General features: G+C 38.7%; 1 protein-coding gene across 2 annotated transcripts in view; it reads left to right on the top strand.

The window, feature by feature from the left end:
- Nucleotides 1-17,313, top strand: part of ubn2b (ubinuclein 2b) — a 32,778-nt gene that overhangs the window by 3,910 nt on the left and 11,555 nt on the right. For both annotated transcript variants that reach the window (XM_057817333.1, XM_057817334.1), the window contains exons 2-13: nucleotides 66-197; nucleotides 351-452; nucleotides 1,621-1,746; nucleotides 1,831-1,934; nucleotides 2,295-2,784; nucleotides 2,872-2,942; nucleotides 4,566-4,695; nucleotides 4,941-5,047; nucleotides 5,147-5,257; nucleotides 15,676-15,816; nucleotides 15,915-15,965; nucleotides 16,042-16,084. In XM_057817333.1, coding sequence (XP_057673316.1) covers nucleotides 66-197; nucleotides 351-452; nucleotides 1,621-1,746; nucleotides 1,831-1,934; nucleotides 2,295-2,784; nucleotides 2,872-2,942; nucleotides 4,566-4,695; nucleotides 4,941-5,047; nucleotides 5,147-5,257; nucleotides 15,676-15,816; nucleotides 15,915-15,965; nucleotides 16,042-16,084 — 1,608 coding nt within the window. The remainder of the gene's footprint in view (nucleotides 1-65; nucleotides 198-350; nucleotides 453-1,620; nucleotides 1,747-1,830; nucleotides 1,935-2,294; nucleotides 2,785-2,871; nucleotides 2,943-4,565; nucleotides 4,696-4,940; nucleotides 5,048-5,146; nucleotides 5,258-15,675; nucleotides 15,817-15,914; nucleotides 15,966-16,041; nucleotides 16,085-17,313) is intronic.

Below are 17,313 nucleotides of genomic sequence, written 5' to 3'. Positions count from 1 at the left end.
CCTGTTGCGCTCGTTATTTACTCAGTAATTACCAAGCTGTTCTCATTTGACTTATTCTCATGTAGGTACAACTTGCAGCTGCTTCAACTGTCCCTAAAGGCCTTGCACCCTCCCTGGACCCCAACGACCCACTCGCTGATGATGAGAAGGAGAGACGCGAGGTGGAAGAGTTGGCCAGGAAGTTTGAAAACAAATATGTACGTTTTTTTTGGAAGTTCTTTGGAGAGCCAAGCCATTTTCACCTTGAACTTTAAGCTCAACATTTTTTTAATTAATCCCTAGTTCGCAGATACGTTTTGTAAGCAGACATTTTTTCGTGGTGTGCCATTTATCTAATGCATTGCCCTCAGGGTGGTGCTTCCAAGAAGAGGAAAAAAGACAGGATGCAGGATCTCATTGATATTGGTTACGGGTATGATGAGACCGACCCCTTCATTGACAATTCTGAAGCCGTGAGTTCATAAAACATGCACACGTCCAAATCCTAAACTGTTATTGTTTTTTCTCGAGCACATCAAGTATTTGAACTATAGAAACGCTGTTTTCTTATATGTGTGTATGTGTATATATATATATATATGTGTGTGTGTGTAAAATATTTAACCAAAAAAAAAAAAAAACTTTTGACATAAAATGAAATATTAACTAATTTTTTGCCATTGACAGCGATAGACCTCCAATTCATTAAAAGGGGAGGACTGGCTGTGAATGCTCATCTTTCAATACCATTGGTGGTGCTAGACCTCCAATCCATTTAGACTGGAAGAGGCGATGGACTAATGTTCATCGCCCCTTTTTTTTTTTTTTTTTTTTACAAAGGATACGGCTATTTTAACTGTAACATAGTACAGTAATTAGGTAAGCTGTGGAGAAAATGAATTAAATGTAAACACATATAAATGCTGTATGTTTGTTTGCCTGAAGGGAAAAGAAAGGAAGAAAGAAAAAAATCGACACCCCAGGAAAAAAACTGTGCAATTTTGGAATCAGCATGTCAATTTTAGTTACAGAATTTCCCTTTGAGAACTTGAAATAACTAGTGGTAGAGAAAGCCACAATGTTTTTAGAAATAAAAAAAATAAATGTTAATTTTAGATGAATTTATGATGATTATGTGTTATTAAAAGCCATTTATTAACAATGCTTAGACGTGGAATATTGTAAAAAGGCACAGTCTTGAAATACAGTTTTACCAAACACAAAAATCAGTTGCAATTTAGTGCAATGGCAGATACCTGGGACAGATTTGTTCTCATAGCGACCCAAAGATGTCACTAACACACTTTCAAACCTATTTCTAAACAAAGCACGGCAGCCCGCCAGGCTTTTAACGTACTGGGGGAAACCCTTGAGTTATAATCAGCATTAAAATCTAACACAACAGATGTCATTTTCCAAATTGTTCCCCAATGTTATTAATGTTTTAGTGCTGTCATATTTCCTACTTCTTGCATCGAGACAATATGATAAGACTGCAGATTTATTTTTTTAACCTCTGTCTCCATTTTTCACTATTGTGTTAAATGATTTTAAAATATACGACTTGAATTAATTACACTACTATGAATTAATTGTAGTTTTATCATAATCCCCAATGAACAATATTCCTTGTTTGTACAGTATGATGAGCTGGTTCCGGCCTCTCTGACCACCAAACATGGAGGCTTCTACATTAACACGGGCACCCTGCAGTTTCGAGCCGCATCTGATTCTGAAGGAGAGGATACAGAGAATAATCACGTAAAGGTACGTTCTTTCCAACTCTGTAAATTCATGATTGTTGTCTTTTGTTTATGAGATCTTTGAATGAAAACATAAATCCACTATAAGTTGAAAGATGGAGAAGAGCGGGTGATTAAAAAGCGGAAGAAAAAGCAAGATGGTGCTGTTTTGGAGGAGAAGAAACCCAGGAAAAATAAAGTACCAAAGCCCAGGTAAGGTTCCAAAATTTTTAATTCAAGACAGTTATTGTCAGTTTCTAGCTTTTTTTTTTTTTTTTTTTTTTGGTTTTCGCCACGATTACACATCCTAAAAATTATTTTTTTCTTTTTAATGAACTCTTTCAGTGACATTGACAACAACAGACGTCCAATCACGTGTGTCTTTTCCATCGGTCTGCTTCGAGTTTAAATGAGTTTGTCAATAGTAGATTTGTGTCGCCTTCAATGACAGTTGATGAGTTAAAACGAGTTTCTTTCTGCTGCGATGAATACAAGTGTTGTCTGCCCCTTTAAGTTATTCCATCAGCAAATATTTGGTTAAGTGTTATTATTTTGCTTTTTCTGCTCTGACAGAGTGTCATCATTGAATCGGCCCGAAAAGAAGAAGAGGAAGAAACTTATGAAAGATTCCCTCCACCTGGCTAACATGCTGCGGCGCTTCACCAGGGAGAAGGAAGAGATGCGAAAAAGGAACGTGGCTGGTGCTAATATGCCACGACCCCAAGCCAAAGTGCCCTGTGCTAACAGCGCCGTTGTCAACAGCCAACCAAAGGCTGCCAACGCCAACGACTGTAATGTGGCGGACTTGACGTCCGACCCGGCTGTGATGTCGCTACTAGGGTCGGCCAACAACGACGTGTTACAGGACATGATGGGTGATCTGGACTTTGGGATGCTGGACTCTCCGCAGCCCCCTAGTCCTTCTCAAGGGGAGAACGGTTCCTTCAGCACGGGTCTTAAGGCGGGTGCAGGCAGGGTTTCGCAGGGTAATGTAGCGAGCCCGCCGTCGCTTCCCGCTGGTCTTCCAGGCCCTCTTTTAAAGCGCATCGAAGACCTCAGAGCGGTACGAAATTCACGGTCTCACTTGATATGTTATGCTATTTGATTTTAAGACGTGTCAGACGTGTCTCATACTTGTGTCACGTCACAGGCTTCCCGTCAGTTTGACGAAGAGGGACGCAAAAAGTTCTTCACAATGGACATGAATAACATCCTCCTTGAGTGAGTGGCATTTATGTTTTCCCTCCTCCCTTAAACTTAAACATTTATCCACACATTACAAGGCTATTACAGAAGTATTGAAGAACAATGAACATTTAGAGAATATGCTGAGTTGGATCTAGGCATGTGCCTGTATGATATTCTGACGGTAGGATAACCTTAAGCCAAAATATCACGGTTTCACTGTATCACGGTATTGCAATTACAGCTGTTACTTTGAGATATCTGGGTTTGACAAACCCCCCCCCCCCAATTGAACAGGATTTTTATTTTTCAAAACATATTAGCAAATTGGGACAAAAGTAAAATGTTAAAATAAAAAAATTTAAAAAAATAAAAAAAACAAGTAAATAAAATTCAAATAAATGCACCAAAGCCACAGCTCAACATTATTACCATCACAACAAAATAATTGAATTATTTTCCATAAAAAGCATGTGTGTATGACTCGTATCATGTTTACATTATACACACTCTTTTTCTCAACACAGTTAGTTGCCAGAGAGAGAAATAAAATGCCATGTTTTACCACCGCTAGACACACTAAACACGCTGGAGTTAACTCTCGCAGCTGGTAGGAAACGTTTGTGACAGTGTTTATTAACCTTTAATTTTGTATAAATGCTAAATCATAGAAGAGGTATTGCCCCCTCAGCAGCCAACCTCCGCAAACATGTTTTACATGTCAGATGGCCCTCCTCCTCAAAGTCGCGGCCGTCTAACTTTTCTGTAGCTGAAGTATTCCCATACCAGCGATTTCGTTTTCTTCGATGGGGGGAAAAAAGTTCTGGAGTTTCACCTCCTCCAGCCATCGTGTAGCACAGCTGACTCACACTGAGCAACAAACGGCGAGGGAGGGTTGAGCCTTGCAACTGCAAGCGAGGGATTTGTCCATGCATTTTTGGGACATAAAAAATTGCTAATACTTTAGGGACTGTATGACGGAAAGTTTTTGCGGTTTTGAAACCTTTACGTTTGCATACCACGGTGTACCTTGAAACCGGTAATCGGCACATGTCTAGTTGTATCCTTTTCATTCATACGCACCGTCTTGTCACTTTGGAGTGCCAGAAACCACAAGTCCCATTTGTGTTCTTTAAGGCAATCTGAAATCATAAAACACTATACTTTAAAATACATGTCACTTAATTCACAAAGAAGAAAAAAATAAAATCCACTCTACATTGCCTTCTAAGCTTAAAGCTGATGAAGACCTCTAAAAAATGCCAGCAATAGCATCTGAGTAACGCAGGGCTAACGGCTATCAATGCTAGCATAACAGCTTTGTTGTAGCATGCTATAGCTATCCTTTAAATAATGCGGATTGAAATGGAAAAGTGAAGGAAAACTTTTTTTTTTTTTTTTTCTTATGAGAAAATGTGATGCTCATTTGTCAAAAAAAACAAACAAACATAAGCCACTTTATAATAACAGCCAGTTGGTTCAAATGAGGAGAAAGAAGTAGCGGCTATAGTCAATAACAAACATTATACTGGGTTCCTGTGCGGTCTTAAAATGTTTTTTTTAGTTTACAAATCTTAATAACGTTTCTTAACTCCGAGGGATAACAAGTCACATGATTGGGCGTCTATCATCGTAACACTTCATTTGTGTGTATGTTAGTATCGATTTGCAGGTTCAGGAGCAGCCAGCAGATGTTCGTTCAGTCGTGTACTCTCACTTGGAGGCCTTCGTTCCGTGTAATAAAGAAGGTCTGCTCAAGCGCCTCAAGAAGCTGAGCCTGAACATCCAGGTAGGTTTCAACTAGGGAGAACCTTAGATAGATAGATTTTTATTAACAGACTCAAGGTCCAACAACACAACACAACACAACACAGTAATCGATTAAAAAAAAAAAAGAATAAAATAAGAATGAAGAAATAGTAAAACATAAAACAATAAGACAGCACTGGGTCTCCTAGCGACCCACATTCAGAAGGCACGTATACCTTACATCATTTTGCATTGTTAACTATCACACCCCACTCCATCGTGCAGGACGACCGGCTCCGTACACCACTACTCAAGTTGAAGCTGGCAGTGTGCGGCGTGATGCCAGAGCAAATCGCTCGCTACAACATGGACTGTATTGCTAAGGTGGCAAAGTAAGGGAATTCCTCATAAACTATGTTACATTTATTTTATTGGACAATCTTTCATTCTATAGAAGCACAGACATTGTGTTTGCATCTCACTCATGACAGACACCAGTCTGAGGAAGGAGAAAAAAATGGTTCTGAAGATGATGATGAAGAGAAGCCAGGGAAGAGGGTGATGGGGCCTCGGAAGAAGTTTGTCTGGGATGACAAACTCAGGTATGGGGCGTTTTCTCCTTTACAAGGTCAGACTGGCTTCCAAGTAAGCTAGGATAAGTTCACGTGTGACTAGGATTGGGTATTGTTAGTTTTTTTCCCCAATACTTACTACTACTCTTTACTACTCTGCACTTTTTATAACTATTATTGTGTTTCAACAGTTCTTCAACCGATACTTCTATAAATAAATAAAAACACACAGAAACTGAGTTAAAAAAAAAAAACACTACTCTTTAATTTACAATGCCAAATTGAATACAACTTAGAGTAAATCTTCCAAAATTGTAAACATAAGTAACATATTAACTCGCTGGCTGCCATTGACAACACTAGACGTCCAATCTTGTGGCTCTTTTTATCTTCCTGCTGTGAATTAAGAGGAGTTTGTCACGAGTAGATGCCCAATCTATATGAAGTGGGAGGCTGCCCTCTCCAATAGGAGTGGGAACCTCTTGGTACCTCACGATACGATACGATTTGCGATACAAAGCTCACGATAACGATGATCTGACGATATGGCGATACAACGATTATCAATACATTGGTCAGGAAATCATTCTAGGATATTCTATAAACATGGTACCCGCGGGTTATTAAAAGTATTAAAAAAGGCATTGAATTTAGTTTTCCATTATTAAAGGTATTAAAAGTATTAAATTAGCTGTCGTAAGTCTGGAATTTTTTACCCGTGGTTTTAATTTTCAAGAACATCTCAGTGCAACCTAAATTATACCTGTGACGAAGTTTTTTTTTTTTTTTTTTTAATCCATAACGAAGATGACGCGTAGAATTTTTACGATGCACTGCACCTCGTGCGTGCGCGCCGTTAGCATCATTAGCATCAACATCACAACAGCAGGCAATCACACAGTACTGTGTGCTAACGCAAGGAACTGCTCAGATGCCTTAGTTGTTATGTTCGACGAAAGCCTCTCAACAAGACAACCAAGTCCAAACAGTTGGACCAGCATGTGAGGTATTGGATCGGCGACCAAGTCGCATCCAGATACTTTGGGTCGCAGTTTATGGGTCATGCGAAAGCAGTGGACCTGCTTAACATTTCAAAGTAAGTTGCCAATTTCTCCAATTAAAATATGTTCGATGCAGTAATGTATTTCTGCACTGTTTGCCTTTCGAATGAATGTGAATTTCACAGTTTTAACTCAAGAGTTAGCCATGTTCAATAGGGTATTGGCAGCAGCACTAGCCTTAGCATGGATAAACCGGAGTTGTAGATTCACCATCACTCTCAGATACACAACACGGTTGACACTATTATTGGAACGAGTGCGGGGTAACGTTGATCTGAATAACATGGCACGGTGATAGGCAAATTATAATGTAGGTGATAGTAAAACACCTCCTGGTATATTTAAATGTTTTTCTTGATTAAATAAGAGTATGGATTTTCTCTATCTGATTAAATGAAATGTCTTCAATAGCTAACAAAGGATTAACATGTGTTTTGTATACTTCTTGTAATGTGATTAAAAAAAAACAATTACCAAGGGAAATGGTCATGTGTAGCTTTTTTATTTTGTGGTAATTAATGGTAAACTACTGCCATTTAGTGGCTGTTTTTTTAAAGTTTCACTGCCAATTGCAAGCACTTTACAGTTAAGGTGGCCAACTTGACAATCACCTACCTACCACCTTGACTAGGTCCTCTTAACTCATTCACTCCCAGCCATTTTCACTGGAGCAAGGCCCTTCGCTCCCGGCCATTTTACTGGATTTTGACTGATTTTGCAAGGCCCACAAAAAATTCTGTTCTATTGCTATATAAACATGGAACCCACCAAAAGAAAGATTAGACTCGCTTCTTTCAGCAGAAAAAAAAAGTAAGTTCATATCTTTTTCCATTCTTTAGAAATCAGGATTAGAAAATAGCTTAATTTGAGCAATTTTCCAATTTCTGATGAAAAAACGGAGAAAATGAGCTTTTTGTAAACGCAAAAATTTCAAACATAACTTTGACTTTAACACGGCTATTTTTTGCTTCAGTGACATCCCAAACATCTGAATAATGTTTTCCTTTTACAAAATAACATGAACAACCAGCCAAATAGAGCTTTTGATAGCAAAGTAACAATTTATTCACACTTACCTAACTGAGAGATGACGTTTGGTGGCTGCGACAGCGGTTAAACTTTTCCCTCATTGCCGACTGTCTCGTAAAGATGGATTTTTTTTTTAGTCTTTTTTTTGTGGTGACCACTGTCTCGTTTGCCTGGGGAACTTATGTTCCTGGGGGGGAACTGGTTTGGCCGTGCGTGTTTCTGTGCAGGACACTCAAGCGTGCAGTGGACCTGAGCAGCAAGCTGCGGAGGGGCTCTGCTAACTTCCCTTATAAAGTTTTACTGTTTGAATTGGGTTGTGAGGTCTTAACAAATGCGCTACTGCCCCCAGTGGCCAGTTTTATTGCTTTAAAATTGGTTTTAAGGCTTGTTTTTTGTTTCGGCGATAGAGCGGAAGCTCAAGATGCTTCTTGTCCAAAAAAACGCAAAAGACGTATAAATACGTTTGTGGGACAGTTAAGCATTTAAAAACAGAGCGTCTTTATACATTTCTGGGAGCAAATGAGTTAAAAGGGAAACCTGTTGTATTGCAAATGTAATTTCTGAAGTTGCTTTACAAAAATAGTGTAAAATCCAGGCATGAAAATCTCTCACCTTTCGGCGAAATACGCCGTTTTGAAGTAAAAAAGGATGACCTACGTGAATCGTGTGGTTCCGAGAAGAAACTTTTTAAGGTGGGGAGGGCGCGGTCCGGTTTAGGAATGTGCCAGTTACCTTCACGGTTTACCATGCTATGAAAACGTCGCGGTTACAAAACCACTAAAATTTTCTGTCATGCAATAGTACGTATTCGTTATTTTTCATGTGTCAAAAATGCAGCCAGGAGTGGCTTGGCGCGGCAGCGCTTACCCCTTCCCCTGTTTGATGCTGCGTGTGTCAGTGACGCTTAGGAGTGGGAACCTCAGGGCACCTCACGATACGATACGATTCGCGATACAAGGCTCACGATAATGATTATCTCACGATATCACGATACAGCAATTATCGATATATTGGTCAGAAACTGGATACATGACATTCTACGATACAACTGTTGAAATGAAAAAAAAAAAAAGATATTTAAAAATAGAAAAAATACTGTTTAAGTCTTTTATTAAACGGTGACACCTTTTCTGTGCAACATTGCTGTAAAATATAAATCTACTGCAAATTGTGCACCTGCACATTAGGGGTGCAACGGTTCAGTTAGCCCACGGTTCGGTTTGAACCTTGGTTTTGGGATCACGGTTTCGGTTCGGTTTGCGTTTTGCTTTTTTTTTTTTACCGCCTTTATTTTGCTTTTAAAAAAATGAAATAAACACTTAAAATGTAAACATTTTAGACTGTTAAAATGCCTCTTAGCTCTTTGGCAAGTGTAGTGACTGACTACTGAAATAAACACAGTAGTAAAAAAGTTACTTGACAAAGTAACTGGTGATACCGTTCATGTTTTTTTTTTCATTTAAAAAACCAAAAAAAACAAAAACATAGTAACCTTTGCTATGTTTGGAGGTCATTTAATGTTGTTGTTAACTGTTTCATCCTTTAAAGATAGACTCAAGTCAAGATTTTGCCGATTTAGGAGTATTTTGGATAAAAAGTTGCTTAGGTTCGCTCGGAAGGTTTACTACAACAGAGCCTTTCTGAGAAGTATACTGCTCTAAAATGGCGGCTGTTTACTAACGCTACCGAGTGTCATTTCGCTTGTAGTTCTGTATGCATGAGATATCTAGGCGTAGATTGTATGATGTCGACCACGGTCAGGAAATTGGAGCCACCTAGCCTAGCATCGCGTTTGCTACAGCGTCTCAACAAACACTCTTCCCTCTCCGTGTCTGACTTTTCTCGTGTCATTCAAGTATTAACGAACATTGGCTCCTTGCAGAAACGGTGACCAAATCCGAACGGATGAAAAAAAACAAAAACGCAATGCACGAAAAACGTGCAGATTTTGAACGTAACGGACGGCATACACATTTAAAAACCAGTGCTCACGTGTACAAATTACGACGAGACCGTACAACTTGACAGGTATGAATTATAGTGGACCGTCACAGTTAGGTAGTAGCACTCTGTAGCACGGGACGTCCAACTATCAGCGGTCAGGGCGAAACCATGTGCTTTCGTGAAATCATCTTCAATGCCTTTGCGTGCCATTTCTTAAATGTCGGGGATGTCCGCGAGGGAACAATATAACGCAGGTCAAGCGTTGCAATTAAATTAACGAAGCCCGCATCTTCAACCACGGAATATGGTTGCATGTCTTTTGCAATGCAAATCCCCACTGCGTGGGTTATTTTCTTGTGTTTTTCTGACCTGATATTGTAAGGCTTTTGGAACGCCTCTTCTATAGACCCGTGTGTTTTCACTGGTGTCATCTTCGGGGTTGTCCTGCTCTGAGAAAACGATGTCTGTGGGTGATGCCGGCTGAAGTGCTGACTGCTGAGTCATGTTAGAAGTCTTGCCGTTAGCAGAGGGAACAAGCGCTGAGCAATGCTTGCAGATTGTTTTATGTTTTTTTCAATATTTTCTCTCCGTCTGCATTGTAGTCCACGGGGAAACCGAAATGTTGCCACACCGCAGATTTGAAAGAAGCCGGTGCTTCCTCAAAATTCGGTCTGTCGACTCCTCCGCTCGCCATAACTTTTTTTGTTTTCTGTCTTGTTTCACTTTCACCTCGCTCGTAAGCGAGAGAGGGCGTTACTCGGCTCCTATTACACAAGTGCTTGACAGCGATTGGACATTTACTCGTGGTGCGGGAATTTCTCCACAGCTGCGCTTCAAGTCACACACAGGCACACAGAGTTTGACCAATTCATTCCACAAGCGTTTGGAATAAATTACTGTAACTGCAAAACCAAAAAGGCGCGGTTCATAAAGGCGTATTGAACCGAACAGGGCGAACCGTTCGGTTTGGTTTTGAACCGCGAACCGTTGCACTGCTACTGCACATATAGAGGAAACAAACCACAACCACTGATACCGCTTGGAGAGATCATGATGAATGGCACCCTTAATTTCTTTGAAGTTTTCAACCTTTAAAAAAAAAAAAAAAAAAAAGTGCCGTAGGTGTCAGCAGTTGAGCTTGGAGTGGGGCAATGATAGAATTGGTGGGTCTTTTCTTCATATATGACCTTTGTTGCTTGGTAGGGCTGGGCGATATGGCCTTAAGTACATATCACAATAAATTGAGCAGATTTACCTCGATAACGATAAATGACGATAAATTCGCCCAAGCAAACTGTTATATAATTTGAAAATTTGAATGAATGCATGGAATACAAATTAACAGTTTCTCGTTAAATTCATTTACCAGCTTTCAATTTAACAATTGCACATGCAGTCTAAACATTAAGTATTAAAAAAAATCTTGGAAAACAATAAGAATTCTTGTGTGAACATTTATAACAGCTTGTATGACTTGAAAAATATCATCACTTGAATTTCATTAAATTCATTCCGCATTGTTATACACTAGATAGTGGCATACGTTTCGATATTTAGAATAGATACAAATACGACACATCCACCCACCCCCCAAAAATTATACTTAATTAAAAAATAAAATGTTTCACAAACCTTTCCTTTCTTTTATTCGGCTCAATTATTTACATCTTATGATTTTGGAAATCCTTACAGTATTCAATAAATAATATTCCTGTTCCCAAGCACTGTGCTTACAGTACTGTAATTTTTACAAAAAATAAACAATACATAGTTACTCCCCGTCATCTAGGATGAGCCACTTACAAGACTAGCACTGTCGTGTATTACAAATACTGCTTTGATCACATCTTCACAGACAAAAGCAATGACACAGGCTTAAAGAGGTCAACTTTAATTGTGTAAATCACACTTAATGACGACACGATCTCCTGGTTAAAATAGACGACATCCACTTAATTCTATTGAAGATACAGGATGTAATGCTGAGGCAATTTGTCAACTTTACTTTTAAAAAGAAACGTGCACTGTTTATCCAGTAGATGGGGCTCTTGCAGTGTGTCAAACAGTGATTCAATTTAGGGCAATTGTCATAAAAGAGGTTCATTGTTTCAGAAAGCCTTCGTTTTTCCATCCCTATCTGGAACCCGTCAAGAGTTTACTTAATGTCTGGTGAAAGTTTGGCGAAGCTAACTTAAGCCCGACTTCATCCCGTTTACTTGTAGCGTTAGCCGCTAGCGTTAGCAGCTAGCGTTAGCCTACCGGGCTTCTGTTTGATTGGCTTCCTGAAAACCATGTGACTCCAAACGTAAGCACACTGTCTGCTTTCTTAAAGGGGAATGAACATAGCCGAACAACACAGAGTCAAAGCGGGATGAAAAGACTATATTTTCTTCTTTTATTAAATTACCGAATTTACCGACATGGTCAAAATTACGTCGGTCATCGTGAAGAATTTCGGTAACGGTAAATTTTCGATTTACCGCCCTGCTCTATTGCTTGGTTTGAGCACTTCCACTATCTGCTTCAGCATTTAAGATGTCAGACTTGCTCAGTCACAGTCTTCCTCATCTTAAAAACAACAAAATAAAACAAAAAATATTAGCTACTTCATAGCTTTTGAGTTGAAATCCTGATTTTTTTTGTGTTGGAAGTATTGAATTAAAAAAGATATGAATTGAATGTATAGAAATTAAAAATGCAATAATTACCTATTTTTAATATGTAGGCTACATTAATTATCATGCACATCACTTTATATATCTTGGAACCGATTCAAACCATTTTTATAGCTTATTGTATCAAAATGAGAGTAATAACAGTTTGTGTAGTAAACTAGATGGAAAGTGGTTCTCAAATAATATCAAATAAATCGGTAAATTCATGTTGGCTTGTTCGATATTCATTTTCATTCAGTTTAGGGTCCTGGTTTATTTTATATCATTCAACACCAAATGTCATCAAAATAATACATGTAAATTAAAAAGTCAATTACATTGCAAAACTTTCTTACCTCAAGTGATGAAAGCGAAGCTCACAAACTCCGGTGTCCACTACGTCACCAGCTGCCAGTGAAACTTATTTTTCTTAGATAATTCTTGAATACAGCAAAGTCCTTGTTCACCTTACTTCCTTTCTTGTTGGTGTAAAATCTAAAGTGTGTCCCCATGTGTGATTTGTAGCAATATTTTTCTCATGTTTTCCTCCACCGTTCTCACGGAACTTTTTTATTTTTTCAACCCACTTGGAGCGTCCTCTCTTCTTCTTCTCTAGACGACTTGTGCGCACTTTACCCTCACCGCCACTCCCGAGCGCCCGTAGTGGACCGCCAAGGAATTGCTCAACAAACATTGAGCAGTTTACAGCATCCATACTCCATTGTATGGCCAATATTTTAAATAAAAGTATTGATACTTGGCGGGAGCATATCGATAACTGATCGGGTTGCAAAATATCACGATATATCGCTGTATCGAGATATTGTCACACTCTTAGTGACGCTATTCCAACAAACCCAAAAACAAACACTCCAAACACAAGGCGTACTTTTCTTCAATTTATTGAGCTCTCAAATCGTGGTAACTGAAATATACAGAATAAATACATTTAAAACGTTGTACAATCGTATTTTCAACGTGTGAGTAGCTTCAACAGTTTAGCTTCATGAAAAAGTTCGCCAAAAACAAAACACACATTTTCCTTTCAAATTCAATACACAAAGTTACTAAAAACTTACAAAGACGAATGATAGGCAAGGCTTAGCTTGGAGAGCAACTTCATTGAGGTTAATCACAGCCGCTGAGAGAGAAACAAGTTTGAATGCAGGGGGGAAAAAAGTGTCAAAGATCGCTAATTGCGACAGATGATCTTGTCCTAAGCACAAATTCACGTTAGCTGGACGAGGAGAGGTCTCACTCCCAATTTTTTTTTTTTTAGATGAATGCATTTGCCAGCATATTGAATTTGGTGAGTAATGGGTTCAATCGTTTTCATATTTTGCGGTATGACAGCTAGCCAAATCTCCGGTGAAAAAAATAGCTCCCGTTAAGTTAGCATCAAACTTGTGTATTTAACGGTAATATAAAAGCAGTGTTGTCAGTAGCGCGTAATGTGAGTAATGCGTAACTGTAATCTGATTACTTTCAGTAAAGAGCAATGTAAAACGTTCATTTTTCTTAATCAGTAATCTAATTAAAGTAACTTTCCTTGATGCCTGTGCGTTACTATTTTGTTATTGCCCCATTATGTATGTAGAAAGAAGAATACTGTAGTCATGGGAGTGACATCACATGTCACATTTTCTTATCGGGGATGGGAAAAAAATGGGTCACGTGTACTACCATGATGCGTGAGCCATGAACGCTGGGAGTTTGCGGCCAAAACAATATAGCCTTGCTACCTCGCCAGGATGCAATGAAAAAGGCAGGAGATATACTACAAACGGCTTCATTTGCTCACTGGAAACACAGCCATTACTTCACATTTTTGTGACAAAAATATCTCTGTACTTTGCGAACTTTGCGCTGGCTCAAAAAGACTGTCGACCACTAAAAGCATCCAATTCAAGCACCACTTGGAATTACAGCACAACAGGTAACAAGACAGCCAGGACTTTTGGATACTGCTCGTGCTCAGTCCTCGGTTCAAGCTCAGTTGTTGTTAAAGGTTTTGAAAGCTTAGGTTTAAAGAAATTCTAAATATCCATCTTGCCTCCTCAGCTGTAGTTTTGGCTAAGCAAAGCAAACGGCTGTCTTTAAGGTGCTATAGTCACATGATCTGTTCGAAAAATAATTTGGACCCATTATGAAATACTTTCAACGATTCATGTTCATTTCATTCATTTTTGATGTTTGTTTTATTGCTCTAAAACTTTTATAGACAAGATTTTAATGGCCATATTCAATGGTCTTTATTTTAAAGGGGAAGTTCAGAATTTTTTACATTAGGCTTAATCTTTGAGTTAGCCGGGGTTTAATTAGTTGTTGGAGTTGATTTGAACAAATTCTGTGCAGTTTGCATGTTATTTGTTAGTTTCAGGGCTCTGGAGTGGCTAATCTAGCTCGAGTCAATGGTGGTTGAAATCAACTCCTTCAACTAATCAAACCCCCGCTAACTCGAATAATAAGCCTTATATGAAAAACTTAATTTTCAAATTCGCCTCATGTATGACGTTTTGCTGACGGAGGAAATTTTGGCAGAACGCCGGAACATATTTCCTCCACACCCTACTCACCTTTTTAACCCCTGACCCATTTTCATGCCTGAAAATCAATTTCATCCTGGGAAAAAATTTCTGAAAGATCTTATATTTAAATGTGTTTTAATTATATCTTCAATAAATGTGCATTCTTTTGTCAAACACACTTAGTAATTGAGGTTAAATTTGATGTTCAGTGCTTTATTTTTTTCATATGAATCAATATTATCTAAATAATGGGTGCGAGAAAAGTATTAATTTTCAGTTGAAATGGCATTAAAAAAGGTCTGAAAAGTCTTGAATTTAGATGTATCAATCCTGGGGGGACCCTGATAAACAGAAAAACAAGGTTCTGCTGCGAATTGGAATGAGTTTATCACTAGTAGACGTCCAGTCCATTTGAACTGGGAGGGTGCCAGCGAATGAACATGTTCATTCGCTGCCATCCCTCCCACTTCAAACGGATTGAACGTCTATGGCCGTCATTGGCAGCCAATGTCAGGTAATGAGATAATTTTGGGCCATTTAAGGTCATTTACCTGTTGATTTTCAGTTACTTCATGTTGATTTTGGGGTATTTTATCGGTCACTTCCTGTTTATTTAGAGTTACAGAACAGGAAGTGACCTGGGAATAACCCAAATGATTAGGCAATGACTCAAACTCAACAGGAAATGACCTGTAAATGAACAGCAAGTGACCTGTAAATGCCCCGAAAATCGGACAGAATGACTGCAAATACTCTGGTTTCGAATGAACGAACGTTCTCAGTCTAAATGGATTGGGCGTCGAGGACCGTCAATGGCAGCCTTATTACCTGAGACACCATCATGGTGGAAGATTTTGGTAGCAACTTGTTGGTTGCTTTTTTTTTTTTTTTTTTTTTTTTTTTTAACATTGACACCTTTTAAAACGATATCTCGATTCTTGGCAGGAGCATATCGATAACTTTTGGGATACAAAGTATCACGATATATCACCGTATTTGATATTTTGTCACACGCCTACTATCAAAGTTGTTTAGACGTCAGGCGCCGTCAATGGCAGCCTAAGAGTTAATAACATTGGAAAAATGGGACGCATTGTAAAGCATTATCTTTTGAGAATCTGTGAATGAAGCCACACCAGTTGAATTATCATTGAGGAAGTTATTTCTTGAAGTAATGTTTTGCTTTAACTGAATAGAGAGCATTTCTTTTCCTGTTGTCATTTCTTTATCAGGTCGCTGCTGTGCAGCTTGGTGCGGGTGAAGCTGAGCTGCTACGAGCTCGAGGGTAAAAGCACATCTCCCGAAGATTACCTCAAAGCCTTTATGGAGACAGAGGTTAAACCCCTTTGGCCGAAAGGTTGGATGCAGGGCAGGTGTGTTTTTTTAAAAAAAATTTTTTAACCCCCAAGCCTCAACAACTCTCTCTTGGATGTTCAGTGGTCAATTAATGTTATTTCTTTTTATTTACTAGGATGCTGTTTAAAGAAAGCATTATGGCTCACGGTCACCTTACTGGCTACACGTGAGTAAAGTGACAATTAGAGACCATTTAGCGAAGAACTTAGCTTCATCCTGATATGATTTGTATTTTTTTCCAGAGCAAAGAAAAAGATCATCACAACACCCAAAGCCAAGCCAAAGGTGACATTGTGATATTAATTGAACACTCTGAAAATGATGTTAATGTTTTGTAACCATACAGTGGTACCTCGTCATATGATTGCATTAACATACAATCCTTTCGACATCTGACGTAAAATTTGACTAAATGCTCGTAATACGGCGATTTATGACAGCATCTTAGTTTGATTGTTTTCCCGCAAGACGGACGCACGGCGGATTTTCTTTGTGAGAGAAATCAAAATGGGTCTCGAGAAGGTAAGTGCAGGCGGTGAAAAAAGGAAAAAGGTGACGCTTACCATTGAAATTAAGAAGGAAATGATAGAAAAATATGAGCGTAGTGTGCACATCTGTGTACAGGCTCGACAATCCGGCCAAAATATGTCTACGATCTCGAGGAGGACTCTCAATATTATTATTATTGTAACATCGGGAAGAAAGTTACCAGCTTTAATCATTTATTTCACAGTTTGTGCAACATAACACAGATACCGTTTTTCGTAGCCCGCGCCAAGAACAAATCATGGAAAGAGAAAGTAAAAACTCTGCCGCACCTCTCACTCTCTCATAATTCACGGTGCGTTCAGGAGGAGCATGCAAAACACAACCACCACATTACAACCCAATTAGTTCCATTATTATTATTTTTGTGATTTGCAGTTATAATATATTCGTTTTGCTATGTTAGATTGCTATTTGTAATTGTACCTGCAGTATTAAGGATTTGGAATAGGTTTTTGGCCTGTGGAACAAATTAATCGATTAATTATAATGTATTGTTATGGGAAACTCCCACTCGACATACGACCATTTCGACATACAAACCAGGTCCTGGAACGAATTAAATTCGTATATAGAGGTATCACTGTATATGCATGATGTGGGGCTGGGCAATTTTTGTTTTTGCACTTCCAACAGGGTCACCAGAAATATGTTGTTGTTGATTTTGCACTACTCTTGATAGTTAATGGAGGATATTTTTGAATTTTTCATGGTTAACAGATTGGCTGCAATTGACCTTACTAGACATCAAATTTATTTGAACTGGGAAGGTGGTCAGCACTAGAATAGAACTTCCAGTTCAAATTGATGTGATGTCTATTAGCAAAACACAAATTTCAGTTTACAGCAGAAGGATCATTGGACACCGCGGGATTGGACATCTACCATCATCAATGGCACTGAAAGAGTACATTTTTAAAAAGTGTCACAATCCTACAATTTTCCAATCTTAAAAATCACCAGATGCT

This window comes from Corythoichthys intestinalis, chromosome 16, assembly GCF_030265065.1.
Source record: "Corythoichthys intestinalis isolate RoL2023-P3 chromosome 16, ASM3026506v1, whole genome shotgun sequence".
In the NCBI taxonomy this organism is placed as follows: Eukaryota; Metazoa; Chordata; class Actinopteri; order Syngnathiformes; family Syngnathidae; genus Corythoichthys; species Corythoichthys intestinalis.
This window is presented reverse-complemented; position numbering and strand designations above follow the sequence as displayed.